General features: G+C 37.4%; 1 protein-coding gene across 1 annotated transcript; it reads left to right on the forward strand.

Moving 5' to 3' along the window:
• The first annotated feature begins 3,608 nt into the window (after positions 1 to 3,608).
• Positions 3,609 to 15,544, forward strand: Pdk4 (pyruvate dehydrogenase kinase 4). The gene is made up of 11 exons (XM_020186359.2): positions 3,609 to 3,984; positions 4,825 to 4,966; positions 6,148 to 6,219; positions 6,921 to 7,105; positions 7,233 to 7,319; positions 7,754 to 7,831; positions 9,586 to 9,662; positions 11,419 to 11,517; positions 11,719 to 11,829; positions 12,141 to 12,254; positions 13,386 to 15,544. Exons 1-11 carry the CDS (start codon positions 3,855 to 3,857, stop codon positions 13,533 to 13,535), a joined length of 1,245 nt encoding a protein of 414 aa, XP_020041948.1. The 5' UTR covers positions 3,609 to 3,854; the 3' UTR covers positions 13,536 to 15,544.
• The last annotated feature ends 1,964 nt before the right edge of the window (positions 15,545 to 17,508 follow it).

Below are 17,508 nucleotides of genomic sequence, written 5' to 3' on the forward strand. Positions count from 1 at the left end.
TTTGTGGAATGAAATTTGTACCCACTCTCTATATTTAGAGTCAGTGAACTAGGGTTGGTTTGCCAAGTAAGTGAAACAGATGGAGAGAGTTAAAGGTTTTCCCAAAGGTATAATTATAGTGTTGAACCATGGGATCTTCTTTGGATAAGTGGAGACTTAAAGGAGTGAAGAAAAGTGAAAGCCTCAGTGAGTCTGAGTTAGTGAACTTTAGAAAATGGTTGAATCCAATGATCTAAGTAAGATACTACAGGGAGTCGGATGCTTGTGTTTGATCATTTGGACATGGTGGTATTATTTTTGAAGACATATCCTAGGGTGTGATCATGGAAATAAGGAGTTGAGTTGGGCTGTGGAGAGAGAGTAAGACGAAGAGATTGATAAACAAGTAAGGAAGCAGGCATGCATTCTAAAAAATGCAGAAACAAAATGGCAGTAGGTAGAATTGTCTGATATCTTGTTCTTCAAAGAACCTGTAACAAGATACATTCTAAGTCAATGCACATAGATGGTATCGGTCTGCCTCCTCTGCTAAGCAGAGATGAGACTTAAAGGAGTCTTTTGAGGGGCTGGTAGAAATAGTAACATAAATTCCTCAAACTAGCACCTTATAACATGCATCTGGAGCCATCTTTTTAAATGTTGAACACTAACCTCTATTCTCTTTGTATTATTTTTAAATGACAAAAATTATATATACTTACAGTATACCTGTGATAGTTAAAAATATTATACATGTGGAATGGCTAAATGGAGGTGATTAATATATGCATTACTTTCCATGCTTATGAATTTTTGTAGTGAGAACATCTAAAATCTACTCTCTAAGTTTTCAAATATACAATACACTATTAACTGTAGCCACCATAGTTAATAACAAGTCTCGTGTTGTACAAAAGAGCTTTTGAACTTTACCTCCTGTGTAATTCAAATGTTGTGTCCTGTGGCCAACAGTTTTTCAACTGCCATCAAGCCCCATCCTCTTGTGACCACCATTTTACTGTTTCAATGAGTTCAACTTCTTCAGATTCCACATACAAGTGAGATCATGAAGTATTTGTGTTTTGTGCCTTCAGGTCATCCATGTTGTCACAAATGAGAGGACTTCCTTCCTTTTTAAGGATGAATAGTATCATTGTGCATAGGTACTATATTTTCTTTATCCATTCATCAGCTGATGGGCACAAGTTCTTTCCATTTCTTGTCTCTTATGCTGCAATGAACAGGGGAGTGCAAATGTCTCTTTGACATACTGATCTTATTTCCTTCATATATATTTCCACAACTGGGGTTATTGGAGCATGTAGTTCTGTTCTAATTTTTTGAGGAACCATGATACTGTTTTCCATAATGGCTGTATCAATTTACATTATCACCAATTAATCTGCTCTAGTGAGAACACTATGTCCAGCACAGGAACATCAGTTAGAGCTGCTACTGCACTGGTTTGTAGCAGTTTACAGTCATTCTCAAGCTAAATGATATGATAGAGTCATCATCCCTACATTCCTAAGACCCTTATAAGGATGGCACTAACCTCCTTGGCCTAGGGAAGTTTAGGAGAATTAAAGTTGGCTTTTCCCTTTATAGCAGCTCTAACTCCATAGTTCTTAAGATGAAATCCAGGGAAAACTGGGGACTTCCACTTTAAATTTGCTTGCTTCATCTAAGAGAGTCTGATTTAGCCTTTTGACTTCTTGAACACATATCTTTGTTTCAGAGTTATACAAATATTAAATAAATGATTCCAAATACAATAACATAAATTAAGGTGGCATCAAAACCTATGTAGAAGTGAAAATGCAGTTTGGAACTTGCACATGTTGGCACAACTATTTCAGTAAGATAAGCATTTGAGCTGTTGTGTTTTGAATTGTAGTGTTTTATTTTGCTTTGTTTTTCTTTCTCACCCAAGTGTAATTGCTGAAATCTATCCATTCACCCTAAAATCATTCCTCAAGTTCTTTAACGTACCACACCCCACTGTTATCATTGGGAGATTGTGAGTGTTGAATGCATACAGGGCTGTTTCTCATAGGTCTGAGCAAAATATTCGGGCATCAAGGGAGGTCAGGAATCCCAGAAGGTCTGTGAACAATGGGCAGACAAAAGGGGTGTGGTAGAATACTTGTATGGTACCTCTACTCAGGTCACAAAAGTGTTGGGGAATTTTCCAGGACCAGTAATAGTGATGGATTTGAAAGAAGCAAAATTGGTGCTTACTAGACATCGAAATGGAGAAGTCAAATAGGCCATTGAATATAGGAGTCTGGCTCTCTGAGGGGAGGGTTTGCACTAAAGGTAGAAATTGGAAATCAGTCCTGTGACTGAGTGAAATCTCCTAAGGAAAGAAGGCAAGAGTGATGGTGCAGTCTAGGACCACCCCGGCCTCCAGAACTCCCATTCTGCTTATTACATGTAGGGGTAGAGAGCCAAGGGGATCCTTTGTAACAAACCACCGTCTTAGTTCCCATTCTATTCCATTTGTAACCAAGTCTTCATTGTCAACTTCCCCCAAACACTGCGGTTTTGGTCTCCAGTCCACTTAGAGTGGAGAGGGGAAGGACGTTGGGATGGGAGTTTTATCACAGGGTAATGTGTTTCAACAATTGCCATTAATTTAAGAAATACTGAGTAGTGGCAAAGCAAGGTAGATAGAAATCACAAAGATGTGTTAGATACAGTCCCTGCTCTGTGCTCTTTTAAGGCAGTAGTATCAGGGAGGGATAATGTAAGACCCTAAATAGCTCCAATATGTTGAAATCCCATTAGTGACAAAGGCCATAGTTGGAAGAAGGAGGAGGGAGAAGCAATCAAGGGAGAGCTTTTGCATCAGGTACTTTGTGAGGGAACTCTTGAGAGTAAACCAGAATACCTCAGGCAAAGATTGAAGTAAGGACACTTCATACAGTGGGATGAATAGAGGGAATGAATTATCTTATGGGAGAAAAAGGTGAGCGACACTAACCTACTGATCCCCTTTATGTTTTGTTTTTAATGAACAGAAATCTAATAGAAGGAGCTACGAGAGTTGAGAGCTTTTTTCACCACAGGAAAAACGAAATGTTTAGGCAGTTCCTCAAGGCAAAGCAAAAGGAACTTCCAGTTCCTCAGGCGTGCTGTTGCTGTTGGAGCAGCTCGCGGGGAAAACGCTGTTGTTCGTCTCTTCCACTGTCCAATGGCACGGCCGCTCAAACTTTCCTGCGCAGCTGATTGGCTACTGTAAAACTCCCGCTCTGAGCAAGAACCAATGAGCTCTCCGGAGCCGCGATTCTTGGAAACAGTTTCTGGTTAGGAATGTGTGACATTGAGACAGCTTCGGAATTGTAAACAAGGACGAGTCCCGGCCGGCCCCCGGCCCACGCGACCTGGGACCAGGCCCCAAGAGACGGATCTGGAGTCAACGTTGGCCCTGAGGTCCGCTGCAGCTTCCTCTCCGCTGGCCTCTTTCCCACCCTTTGCCCCTCCTGGGCCCGAGCGCCAGTGCCAGGCCACTCCGCGGTCACCGTGCCAGGCCACTCTGGTGACCGCGGCCGGGGGCGGAGTCCAAAGTTATTTCTGCGAGCTGATTGGCGTGGCCCCAAGTTCAGGACATGTCTCCAAGACCGAGGGCCTCCTCCCGGGAGGGGTTGGGGTGAGAGTGTAGGGAGACAAATAAAAGGCAGCGGGCGGTCCCGAGCCGCAAGTCTCCAGCCTCTGCACCTCGGCCTCACTGCCACTCCCGCGATCGCACCCCGAGCCCGGAGCCCCGAGCCCGCCCGTGCACCTGCCGGCCCCGACTCGGTCCCAAATTCTGCTGCCAGCAGCCTTCACCTCCCGAGCCAGCCCAGCCCCTGCCAATCCCGGTGGGCGTCAGGATGAAGGCGGCCCGCTTGGTGATGCGCGGCGCCAGCTCTCTGAGCAGTGCCAACCTGGTTCCCCGAGAGGTCGAGCTGTTCTCGCGCTACAGCCCGTCCCCCCTGTCCATGAAGCAGCTGCTAGACTTTGGTGAGCGGGGACGGGAGTCCAGGCCGGGGCGCGAGGGCTGCGGGCTGGCATAACTTTGGGCCAGCGGGACAGGAAGGGCCTCCACGCCTGTCCACCTTGCCTTTTGCTGCATGTGGCTACTTTTTTGACAGTTTGAGTCGAGGTCACCTGCAACCCTGCTGATGTTGAATGGCTTAACGGTTTGAGTTCATCTTTCCTCTTCTGTCTGCCTAGAGCTTTGAGTCAGTTTTTGCTTTGTCTCCACTTCACAATGAATTGGGAACTTTATCCCCTCGTTCACAACATAGTACTTCTTGGGAAGGATTCATAATCGTGTAAAGAAGCCTCCACTTAATAGGTTTTATTCCCTTCAGCACCCTCTGCCTCTCCATTGGTTTGCCATGTATTTACACTACTGCGGAAAATAGGTACACACTGGCTATGGAAGCTTTCTAGAGAACGTTCCAAAGGCTTCTGTGTGATGATGTTGGCCAGTGGTCTGGATATGCAGCCTCCCTCCGCGTCCTCCTCCTCCAGCTCCATTTCATGCCTGCCTGGACAGCGGTGTTGCCTAACTCTGCCCTCTTTTGGTGATAGAAAGAACTGTGAGATGCTCTGACCTCTTGAGAGTGAGTGCTCCTCAAAAAAAGAAACTAATAACTTTCCTTTTTGGTCACCTTTTTTAGAAGGAGGAAGCAAAACAGACAAACAAACAAAAGATACCTGCCCCTGAATTCTCGACTATCAGCAACCCGAATGAGAATGAGATACAATTTTATAATACATATTTGATAGTGATTTTTAAATATATCATTTAGATACACTTTTTCCCAAAAACTAAGTGAATTTCATTTATTATAGGTTCAGAAAATGCATGTGAAAGAACTTCTTTTGCATTTTTGCGACAAGAATTGCCTGTGAGGCTAGCCAATATCCTGAAGGAAATTGATATCCTTCCTGATCGATTAGTAAATACTTCTTCAGTGCAGTTGGTGAAAAGCTGGTAAGTACTGTACTGTTTTGAAGTCTCTTGTTCTTAAGTTACCTGAGTATGGCTTTCTATACCATAGTAACATCATAATTGGAAAACAGATGATCTGAACAGAAAATGTTTTTGAAAGTTGAAAAGAATTTTTACATTAATTTAGGGTAACTTATCATTAAGGCAGTTATAAAACAACAAATAGACATTTTTATCCTGAAAAAGAAGATTCTTTTACAGTATAATTTTGACTTCTAGAAGAAATTTGAAAAATAATATATGCAATTTAAAAGTACTTTACATAATAAAAGCTGGAGTTTGGTATTGCAAAAGAAATCCTATGCTTAGAAATAGATTCAGATGGCTGCTATTTAGGGAGGGCCAAATCTTTGTTACTTATCAGTGACTGACAGAATGATCTCTTGCTTCAAATTCTTCCTCTGTCACTCACTGTGGAATCCTTGGCAAGTGTATTCAACCCTTTCTGTTTCAATTCTTCCATCTGTTATTGAGGAGAATAAAGTATATGCTTCACAGGGGTGTCTGAGGTAATCCATAAAAATAATTACAACAGCACATAGCCAACACTCAGTAAATGTCAGTTATAATCTCATTTAAAAATAAGGATCCTGGTGTTTAGAGAAAGGAGGTAACCCCAAAAGGCAGGTTTTAGGAGAACAGGGTTCAGATATGCACTGTGGCAGGCAGTAACAGAGCTCACTGGAATCCATTGACTGCACAGCATTGTGTTTACTGACTCAACAACTATGTGCCTCCCCTACCCGTAAGACAACTCAATTCCCATCTGAAACATAATATCTGTAGTATTTACTTCTGCATTCAAGATCTCTACTCATACAGAGGAATAGAATAGGAAAGAGTAAGTAAAGAGCTCTTTACTTGGGAAAAATACTTTTTCCCAATTGTTTTTGCTATAAGAAATTTAAAACATTTTGCCAAACATAATAGTCAGGAAACTGATTAATGACTTAGAACAGTTAAAGAAGCATTTTAAGTTATAAAGTTGAGGGTTAAAAGTTGTAGCTTTTAAACTTTTTTAACATACTTTTCAAATGTCCTGAAGGAGTTACCATTTTAATTTTAAATACAATGTTGAATTTCCTTTTTCAAATTATTTCAAAAAGGCACTTCATTGTCAACCATTTGCATCTGACTATTCATTTCAAAATGACACTTTACAGGTATATCCAGAGTCTGATGGATTTGGTGGAATTCCATGAGAAAAGCCCAGATGACCAGAAAGCTTTATCAGAGTAAGCTCTATGCATGAGAATATATTTTTTTTAAACTTTGATTATTTTCACACATAGTCCCAAGAATTTTTTAAACCTAAGTTAAAAGAGCTCCAACCCTGAATAATTAATTACCACCCCCTTACAGGTGACAAATTTTGGCTTGTTTAGTTTTTACAAGTGAAGAAATATAGCACTGAAAATTGATGTATGGACAAGTATAAAGGCTTTGATGTTCTTTTCAGTGAATTCGTTTTTACTATAAATTTAACCCAACAATTAGATTTGCAGGAGAATTTACTATTATAGAACTTTATGGATTTTAGTGTCATTGGAGGTGATACACTTTCTGAGTAACTAGAGTTCCTAACTGCCCAAATAAGAATCTTTTCTAAATCTGGTAATTTCAAGGATTTTTTTTCACAATGGCATTCTAGAATCATTTTCGTTTCATTATTTTTGAAACAGAAAGCTAATGAGCACCTATAATAAATGCATCATCACAGAGTGAATGTAACCTAGAAACAAGATGAATCTGCTTGTGAAAGTATCCCCTCTGCTGTAGTAGAAGAATGAGTAGTGAGAGCCCTAATAAAACTATCATGATTTGATGTGTTTCGATGGGTACCACAAAAGAGCTTCAGCCTTCTTTGAATCAATCTAAGGCAGAGAAGTGGATGAAACTTACATAACCTTCACTAACTCTAAATGTTATGACTTAGCTTTGTAGATACACTCATCAAAGTTCGAAACAGACACCATAACGTCATCCCTACAATGGCACAAGGTATCATAGAGTATAAAGATGGCTGTACGGTTGACCCAAACACCAATCAAAACCTTCAGTATTTTTTGGATCGCTTTTACATGAACCGTATTTCTACCCGGATGCTGATGAACCAGCACAGTAAGTGAGCGCTACATGATCATGACATACAGACGCGGGTGCAGAATACACTCCTCAGAGGGTCACACTCATTCTTAGTGTCCTGATTTTTATAACAACATGCTTTTTTGTTTTTATTTTTCAACAGTTCTTATATTCAGTGATTCAAAGAGAGGAAACCCAAGCCACATTGGAAGCATTGATCCAAATTGTGACGTGGCAGCAGTGGTCCAAGGTAATTTCTAGATTTCTGCATTTCCCTTATTGAAAATGTGTGCTACAAGATTGACATATCTATAATTGAGGTGACTCTGTGAATGAATTTATGTTCACATTGTTTATATTTTATAAGTATTGCCATCAAAATCCTTTGCTTTTGAGAGTCAATAATGTAAACATTGATTTATATTATGATAAAAAATTTAAACATAACTGGCTCATGTACCATATTCTTATGTAGTGTGTTTGATCTCTAAAATGCACATGTTCCTCTTGCTATAATTACAACTTGAATAAAATAATTGAATACAATATTTAAATGACACTTATATACATGAAACCATACTCTAGTGAATATTTTAGATTAATGGTAATATACACTTTGAGATCACTTGAGAACTGTACTTGGTATAAATTCCTTTCATTGTTATGAAAAAATTTCTCTTCCAGATGCCTTTGAGTGTTCAAAGATGCTCTGTGATCAGTATTACTTAACATCTCCAGAACTAAAGCTCACACAAGTAAATGGTAAGCTATAAATATAATATATTTTAATCTATTGAAAACTCAGTATTCTCCCAATATAATTACTTTTTGTAAATACAGAAATGTGTTCTTTTTTTTCTCTTCTGAAGTTGTCTAAAATTTGTACAAAATTTTTTGAAGTCAAGGTTCTTATTAACTATCTCAACTGGAAAGGCCCAATTGTGTATACTCAATTGCTACTGATGATTCATAAAGAATTGTTTGAACAAATCACTTGGATCTAAAATATTACCTAGGTTTCAGTATCTTATGATGGATGCCGAATGAAAGATTGATTACTATGGAATACGAAAGACATGGAGATGAGGAGTAAGGAGAACCAACTAGTGGAGCTATCCTAAAGAGGTTGTTCAGAAGACCTGGAAACTCAAATACTTCAAATTATGCTTTAAGAAATAAATGAATCACAGAAAGACACATACTGCATGGTTCCACTCATATGAAATATCCAGATATCCAAGATAGTCATACTCACAAAAGCAGAGAGTAGAAAAGTGGTTTCCAGGGGCCAGGAGTGAGGATGGGGAGTATAAAGCTTCAGTTATGCAACATAATTAAATTCTAGAGCTCTGCTGTACAGCATCCTACCTATAGTTAACAAACCATGCACTTAAAATCTGTCCACAGTAGGTCTTATGTTAAATGTTCCTATCACAATAAGAAAATTGTACTATAATTATTTACCACTGTTTGGAAGAAGAACATACGTTAAAAAACTTTAGTGTATCTGACAAGACAAGGTCTTCTCACACTGATTACACAATGAGTGCAAGGTACTATTTTTATCTTATCTTCCTCTGTTCTGGAAGATAGTTGCTTCTCAAAGCAACACAGTATACTTAAATTAGAATTGCCTTCTCTTTTCCATTCCAAGTAAACATCTTTTCTAAGCAATATTTATACAGAAACTATTTTTTCTAGTGGCAAGACTTAAAATCAAGTTCTTCAAATTATGAATAGCCTTGTTCATAGATTGGGGATATGCAAGTATAAGTGAATACTAAACTAAAAATAGGAATAAAAAGAAAGATTGAAAAATATCTCTAAACATAAGCAAGGTTGCATAATGCCTTTAGATAGACTGCTTTAACTGTCTGATAAAATAAAGACGAGATTGTGCCAGACCTTGTGTGTTCTGATTCAAACTTTGCCAGGACCTTGGACATCAAAGAATAACACTTTTATTTTCCTTTCCACACAGAATAAGAGGTTTTTGTTTCTCTATTTTCTTTAGCCTGTTGGTGAAGTTTAAACATGTTTAGTATATAAGATTTAATGTTTGAATGATAGAAAAATCAGGAAAAATCAAATGTGTTATTTGGCCATGCATTAAAAATCTGAAAATTATAGCTAACATTAATTTCAATGTTATACAATAACCACGGGTATTTCTTTCTCCTATCTCAAAATACACATGCTTTTAAATCTGAAATTCTCAAACGTGTTGAAAATACAAATCTAATTTATAGGTTACACTTAATTTATAGGTTCATGCTTCATTCAACTTTATACATTTATAGAGAATTGCAAAAAATAATCCTAGAGCACTAAGCAGCAATAGCACTTTAAAAATAAGTCAGTTCTCTTTATAGTTTAAGTAGGAAAATTCTAGGTCAAAATTTTTCAATAGGGAAAGTGAGGATTATTCCAACCCTGTTTAAATCTAAAATATTGATCAAAAAGATATGGAAACAAAATATTTGTTTCCCAATTCTAAATGGATTTAATTTTTCTAGGAAAATTTCCAGGCCAACCAATTCACATCGTGTATGTTCCTTCTCACCTTCATCATATGCTGTTTGAACTATTCAAGGTATGATAACTCTATAATAATTTTGAATATGTCTTTAAAAATTCATTCACTGGTTATATTTTTATTTCCTTTATCATTCCCTACTAAAAAAGGGGCCTCAATATCTTATCCAAAAACATTTCTGTGATCCTAACAAAAAGAAGCTACAAAGCTAATGTCTGAAAAGTGCATGCAGCTCACTCTAGCATCTACATGTGTCTGAGGATGCACGGTACAATTCATGATGTCTTGTGCTTTAGAGTCAAGAGGGTTCTCCCTTTATTTTTCCAAGTGTCCAGCAAAGCACTAGTCATGTATTTATTCATTAAGAGAGGTCATGGGGTGAATGTTTCAAAGAATGAGGCCTTGTAACCTCCACACCCACATGCTGGTCCAGCTCCAAACTCAGAGGTTCAAGTTCAGAGTCTCGTAGGTGGTACAGCCATATTCTGACTCTAGAATATGCTCAGAGCACAGTCAAGTTTCTTCAGTGATTTACTTTAAAGTGCACACAAGTTGCCCAGGGACTTTGTTAAAATGTAAAACCTGATACACTAGGTCTGGAGTTGGGCCTGAGATTGTGAATTTCCAATGAGCTAACTGGTCAGTGGTCCACAGTCCACATTTTGCTTAACAAGCCTGAAGGGCAGAGCTTCTCGGCCCTCAGTGCACACTAGAATCATCTGCAGGGTCTAACTTATAGATGTTTGGGCTCCACCTTACAGATTTGCATTGGATAGCTCTGAGAATTTGCATTTCTAACAAACTAACTGAGATGCTTCTAGTCTAGGGTAACCAGATACAAAGGATCAATCAATCTTTTCATGCATCTTAATATCATACTAAAACTCTGAACATAAACCAGAAAAAAACTAGGAAACACCTGAAGCTTTGTGATGCTTCCCAAGAGTACCTTGGAGTGGTGAGGAAAAAGCCTAAAAAAGTAAAATCTGCCTCTGATTCTGATATAACTCCAGAATTTACTGTTTCCTAACTTATACTAATATTACTGCAATAATGTGTTGATTGAACTATAAACATTTGGTCTATTTTAATTTCACTTCAGCTAATGACTAGAACTTAGTATTATATAGAAGGTGGCTAGAGAGGAAAATAGGTTAAATAACCCAATGCTTTATCAGCAGAACATCTGGCCAGTAAACTGAAAACTTAGTTTGTTCTGTGTTAAGAAACAAAGGATACTTTTTCATTGACTTTGGTTTATTTTTAAATTGAATGATCCAACACAAAGTTACTTTGCCATTACCAGTAAAAGTTAAGAAGATAATCAAATGAAAATTGAAATTTAATTTAGAATTATTGACCATCCTTTTAAATAGTAACAACCTTTTCCAGCAAATTTTATAAAAGCCAATAAATTGGTTCAGTGATTCACTGTTCATTTGTTATGTCATAGTCTTCAGTGCTTGGATATAAAAGGTAATAGAAAGAGAGAAAAGGGAGAGCTAGGAAATGGACTATAAAAGCCAATTTCTATATTTAAATTAAGATTACAAATAAGCACTTGACAGCTAGCAGAACTGTTTTTCCATTAGACATTACTTCCAGGAGCTATATTACATTGTAAATGAATATTTTTCATTACATATCTTGTACGACACATTCATAAATGGCTATTTACAGAGCTGTTTTACCACTCACTTAAAAAATAGAAACTGAATTACCCTCTGTGCTGCTTTTATTTTAAACATAAAAAAAAACAGTTATTTATTGTCCTTTATGCTTGGTTTTTGTTTTTGTTTTGTTTTGTTTTCAGAATGCAATGAGGGCGACAGTTGAACACCAAGAAAATTGTCCTTCCCTCACACCAGTTGAGGTGATTGTCGTCTTGGGAAATGAAGACCTTACAATTAAGGTAACCATTCTCTATTTTTCTTTTAGTTCTCTGTTGAGAGAACTAAAAAGGGTCAATAATAATAAGGTGCTCTGCTTAGGGCAGTTGATCAAGGTCATGTAGACCAGGTGACTTTTAAATGAAGGAGAGACATTTTTGTAGAGACAAAGGCAGATTGTTTTTAATGTGTACCTCTGATGACTGTCTGTCGGCTTGTTTCAGATTTCTGACCGAGGAGGTGGTGTTCCCCTCAGGATTACCGACCGCCTCTTTAGTTACACATATTCCACTGCACCAACACCTGTCATGGATAACTCCCGGAATGCACCTTTGGTAAGACCAATAATATGGCTACGTACATCCCAGCCACCTAGCTCTAAATGTAGAGAAAAGATTATAAGGAAGTATTTAGGCACCTTCATCTGTTTAGTTAAATTGGGCATGAGGGATATTCAGGGAAAAAAAATCATAAAGCAAACTAAATAACTAAAGAAACAGTTCTGCTGCGGTCTCTGATTACAAGCAGAAGATATCTGTTTGGATGCTAGGGCATCAGTGTCAGTGAGGAGCACAACTCTTTCTTACATTTCATATTGCAGTGATCACATCTTGTTCTTCTCTAACAACTGATCTTCCTCCTCCAGGCTGGTTTCGGTTATGGCTTGCCAATTTCTCGTCTCTATGCCAAGTACTTTCAAGGAGATCTGAATCTCTACTCTTTGTCAGGATATGGAACGGATGCTATCATCTACTTAAAGGTATCCATTGACTGCAATAAAAATCCTGCTTTTTAAATGATGGTTTCTTCTTTTACGGCATGAATTCTATGGTCTAGATCAGTTCCTCAGACTAAGTTAATAATGACCACAAGTCATTTTATTTTCTGTTTGGGTGTGTGCACACACATTATGTAATATGGCAGATTTTCAAAGAGAAAACTGGGCCATGCTATCTGCCTCAAGTGAAGCAATATTGTTTTCCAAGAAGCAGATTATCAAAGTTTTAGAATGGGGACATGTTTGTGTGGATTTTTAAGGCAACTCCTCTTGGCATCTGTGAGACTAGTTGGACTTTTGTTTTATTTAACCTTGTGGGTAATATATGCTAATAATGTTCTAAGTCCAAAAAAAACCAGAAATCAAGACATTCAAGGCCTTAAGCTGATCTTATTAGAAACCCAGGAAAAGGAACTCTGATTGCTCACAAGCTGTCAGTGGGATGCGAGGCACTTCCTGTTTGAACTTTAAAACTTGGTGCATATTTTTCTATTTCTAGTAAAGCCTTGATTTATTTGTTAAGATTGCTGTCCTGATTGTGTTAATTATTTGCCAACTATTTCAGCTGAAAATATATTTACTGATAGTAGCAACTAAAACATTAAGCTTCTGGGCTTTTGTTTTGTGCATTGGAATTAAATGTCAAATGGCCTTTGTCTGAAATAGTTAATGTATTCATTTCTGAAGTGAGCAAAAGTCTTCAAAGTATTGAGAAAGAGCCTTCTAAGTAGATTAGTAGTATCAGAGTAGGACTCTAACTTTCTCACAGATACAGAGGTTTTTCCCCTGGAAAGAATTGCTTTGCTATTCAACTCCATGACATAGGTAATAGCCAAACAAAGGTTTTGTGTAAATACTGAACACAACTTCTATTCCCTAATTTATAATTGCAAATGTACTATTTCGTCTTCTAATAGATGGAGATAAAATTTATGTTTTAGTTTGTTTTATAAAGTGCATAGCTCACTGTGGGCATTGGTGTACTCTTATTACCAAGTCAGTTAAATGAGTGTATTTAATATTCAAAATATTTACCTCTATATGTGTTTTGAATAATCAAGTGTAACCATGCATAATTTCTTTGGTCTGATGTTTTGTCTCTTCTTTTTATAGGCTTTATCTTCTGAGTCTGTAGAAAAACTCCCTGTCTTCAACAAGTCAGCCTTCAAACATTATCAAATGAGTTCTGAGGCTGATGACTGGTGTATCCCAAGCAGGGAACCAAAGAACCTGGCGGCAGCAAAGAAAAAAGTGGCCTTGTGAAGAGGGATACTTGGGAGGCTTTACGGGATCAAAGTGGGCCTATGGCAGTGCTGCTTCTTGAATGTTTGTGTGTGAACTCTTGTTTCTGCAGAAACAAACGACAGCAACAAAATCATTCAACCAACGAGGAATGGAGCTCCAGAAGAAGACAGGGCAGAACTACAAGAACTAACAGATGGCTTGCTCTTTTTTTTTTTTTGTAATGTAGAGTAATGATTTTGCCAAATCCTGAAGAAGTAAACCTCTCTTTTCAACAAAGTAAGGAAAAGGCAGAGGTTAGCAGTTTCAACAAACTGATATTTTAGTCCTCTTGTTGACATCAAATATATTGGTATTTAATGAAAATCAATTGTCACGATACCAGCAAGTTTCTGCCAGGCAAAGATTAGAACTTAGTTTACACTGTGTGGTTAGAAATGTAGTAAATGTATATTTCACATTTACTTATACGCTCTCAGCAGGAAAGGATGGTGACTCTGCTCACTTTAAAGAGCAATGAGTCGAAACATTTTATTCAAAGTTGCAGCCAAGGCTTTGGAACCTGTGTAAAATCTCAGAAGAAAGCCTCTTTTGCTCAGTGCATCTCTTCTTCTCTGCTGCATTTCGGCTCATTCTTCACACAGCAAGTGAATGCTTACTGCCAGGTGCCTAATTTTGGATGAATTGCTAAATATGGGCTGAACTCAGGAAGTCAGGGATGGAGTTAGAGAGAAATTGCGAAAGTGACCCCAAAAGTATATCTTACCTTGCTTTGTTTATAAATGAAACAGTAGATTGGAAAAATCAATGTTAGGGGAAAAAAATCATATATTCAGAACCTAACTCAGTAGGAAGGGCTGTTCTCTAACCTGATTGATGATAATCTAAAGGCATCCATTTTCTAGGCTTAAAAAGATATTCTCTACACTCCAATATTAACATGTCTGTTAGTAAATTTCTAGTTATCAAATGCCTCAAGAGCATGGGAGTTTAAATACTTCTTGGAGTAAGAAGTTCTCAGGCCAGGATGCTTTCATGTGAACACCATTGAGATTGAAAGCCAATGAATGAAAGTGGTAATGCATATGGTATTTGGAGAGGATTAAGGTGCAATTTGGAGGTTGACAAGTCATTCATGCAAATTACTCTTAGAAAAGGAGAAATGAAAAAACAAAAGAAGGAAAGGAGATAGGAAAGGAAGGAAGCAGAAGGCAGGCATCTTTCTATTTTCCCCACAAACTATTCCATGGAAGATCTATATTTTCATGTACAAATTATTGGCAAGAGGAAGAATTGGTGTCTTTCAAAGCAGTATGGCTTCTTTAAGTGACTTTCACTCTTGTAAGAATGGGCTTTATGAGATAATTTAATTCATCTGTGTGAAATTGATGTTTAAACCTACATGTAGGAAAAATCTAGCATTTTCTGCATTGTAAAATAATTAGACTGTTTGTATGTTGAACTTAACATTTGTATTTAATTTTGTTATGACCTAGTGTGGTGCCTCTGCTTGTGGCAATAGAAGCCTCAACTACTTGTTTTGGATTTCTGATTTTCAATTTAATTTTTTTCTGATTTTATTATCAGAAATCCTAGACAGTGACTTTTCTTGATGGCGGATCTTTGACTGATGTATTTACGGATTATACAAAACCATTTGCAAAAAAAAAAAAAAAAGTTACTTGTTTCAGTTTTTTTTGAAATTTAAGCTCACCATTTTTGCATGTAAATATCTGTATTTGCCAAAGATTCAAAACAGTTGATTTATTAATTAGCTCAAACACTGTGAACTCTTTTTTAGAATACTAGAGAAAAACATGTTAGTATCTCAAATGCACCAATCGTGTGAATGAAATAGAAAGACTTGCTTGGTGTTTGTCCATCTGTGGAAGATTTTTAGGATACTAGTGGAAAGTACTGAATGCTCAGGCCCACTTAAATTATTAATGTGTGAGTCGTGTTTTGTCTCTAGGTTATGTACAGAGAACTGTGAGAATTTTTATAATAAATATTTTTATTATAATAGTGGACATGGTCTTTTAAAGTTCTTTTCTTGAATTACCTCAAAGTACAATGAATAATTTGAGTTAAAGAGATTGCTCACTTTACATTCAGTTACAGTCTAGCTACATATTTGGTATAACCTTTTAAAAGTACTGAAAGCAATTTAAAAACTTTAATTTTTAAACAAAAGTTAAGTACTTTATAGCAGTTCAGAAGTTTCAGATTGCCCTTTTCTTGTTTGCAGATGACTCACTAATACATAGTATGAGAATGCATACTAATTTAATCCTTCTTTACCTTTAGACTCCAAACCTTGCTCAATTTCATAATGCTCTTACTGGTAAGGTTCTGCAAGTAGAACAAAAAGGAGACAAAAACAAAGCAGAAAAAGTGAAATTAGTGGAATGAATCGGCAATAAATAAAGTCTAAAATCCTGTCAAAATAACCATGTTAGAAGTAAAAATACCATCAAAGTAAGGCCTTGGAACCCAAAGAACCTGTTCTGAGGTCCTTCACCAATGACACTATCCCTTTGCCTGATGACCTTCATTCTTCTGCCTCTGTCTGGGCGGACTGTGCCATGTGTCTCTAAAGAAAGCCTGGGTATGCCAGCACACTCCCACACATATGCAGAGTTAGTTGTAGAGTTTCCTTGGTTCCAAGGGTTTGGCAGGTGGAGTTAGTACACTGCCTAAGCTCAGAATCTTCAACCATGTTTCCATAATTACAAGACTTAGAGGACCATAACTCTCTCTATGTATCTTTTTGACTCAAGTCAATGTGTGCAACCCAAAGGATACTAATTTCAAAGCTGACAAAGTGAGTGAAATTTCTGTGGAAACTGTCTCTAGACCATTCCACCCAAATTTCAAATTTGGTTATAAATAGCAAGATCATTTGATCTCAACAACTATGACTTGTGTAAAGAGGGAGATAAATGGGGTAGTGGTACACCTCTGGAATCCCAGCTACTCAGGAGGCAGAGGCAGGAAGGCTATGAAATGAAGATCAGCCCAGGCAAAGTTAGTGAGATCCTATTTCAAAACAAAATACAAACAAAAGACATGGAGGTATAGCTTAAGTGGTAGAGTGCTTCCTAGAAAGTGCAAAGCCTTGTTTTCAATCCCCAGTGCTGAGAGAGACAAAGAGAAAGAGAGAGAGAGAGAGAGAGAGAGAGGGATTACTGAGATTATAGTAGCCTGGGCATGAGCTTTGATAATGTCTTTATTTTCCCACTATACTTTCAAGGTCTGCATTTAAATTTAAATCTGTACAATTTGGCTATTGGAATTTCCACATATTTCACAAGAAATTTAATAATTAAGGAAATTTCTTAAGCATGTGGGTTGGAGTTTTAGGTTTTGTGAGCATTCTTCCTTCTTGTTTCCTTGGACTCTGACATATTGCCAGCCATACATCACAGACTCTTAACTGGGATGATGAATTGGGAAGACAGAGAAAAGCAATGGAACAATTCTTAATTGATCTGTTTATTCTGTTGTTCTAAAACCAAAGCCATTCATCTTACTATTTTAATGACAGCATTTCTTCTCAATCTTGGAATAATTCATATTTACCTTCACATGGACAGCGGCTGTAATATATACATACATACAGCTAACTTAAATCATTTATTTCAGGCTTAATACTAGCTCTTTGCCCTCAAGGAACTGAGAATCCTATTAAAAATTTGAAGAGCAAAAGGCAAGAATATATGACAAGTTAAATCATGGCCAAAGGTTTTAATAGCAATTCAAGTCAATGATACAGGAGATGCCAAAATTCCCAATATAAGTAGCTAGAAAAATGTACTAACAATTAGTTTAAAAATCTAGAGAAGGAAAGGTGATTTCAGGCTAAAGTGTCTAGGTGGAAAGAGAACGTTTACATGGAGAAATGGGAGGGCTATTGAAGAATGGATCTGGGAATAAGGTTGGAAAGGAAAGTTGGAGCTCACCTGGAGATAATTTGAATGTCTGCATGTGGTAC

The sequence above is a fragment of the Castor canadensis genome, chromosome 2 (assembly GCF_047511655.1).
Source record: "Castor canadensis chromosome 2, mCasCan1.hap1v2, whole genome shotgun sequence".
Classification (NCBI taxonomy): domain Eukaryota; kingdom Metazoa; phylum Chordata; class Mammalia; order Rodentia; family Castoridae; genus Castor; species Castor canadensis.

What these genes read in the sequence shown, in the direction of transcription:
- Pdk4 (XM_020186359.2), top strand. Translation starts at nt 3,855, where the DNA reads ATGAAGGCGGCCCGCTTGGTGATGCGCGGCGCCAGCTCTCTGAGCAGT. An exon ending in GAAGCAGCTGCTAGACTTTG is followed by an intron (nt 3,985 to 4,824) that starts GTGAGCGGGGAC and finishes CATTTATTATAG; the next exon opens with GTTCAGAAAATGCATGTGAA. An exon ending in ATGAAGACCTTACAATTAAG is followed by an intron (nt 11,518 to 11,718) that starts GTAACCATTCTC and finishes GGCTTGTTTCAG; the next exon opens with ATTTCTGACCGAGGAGGTGG.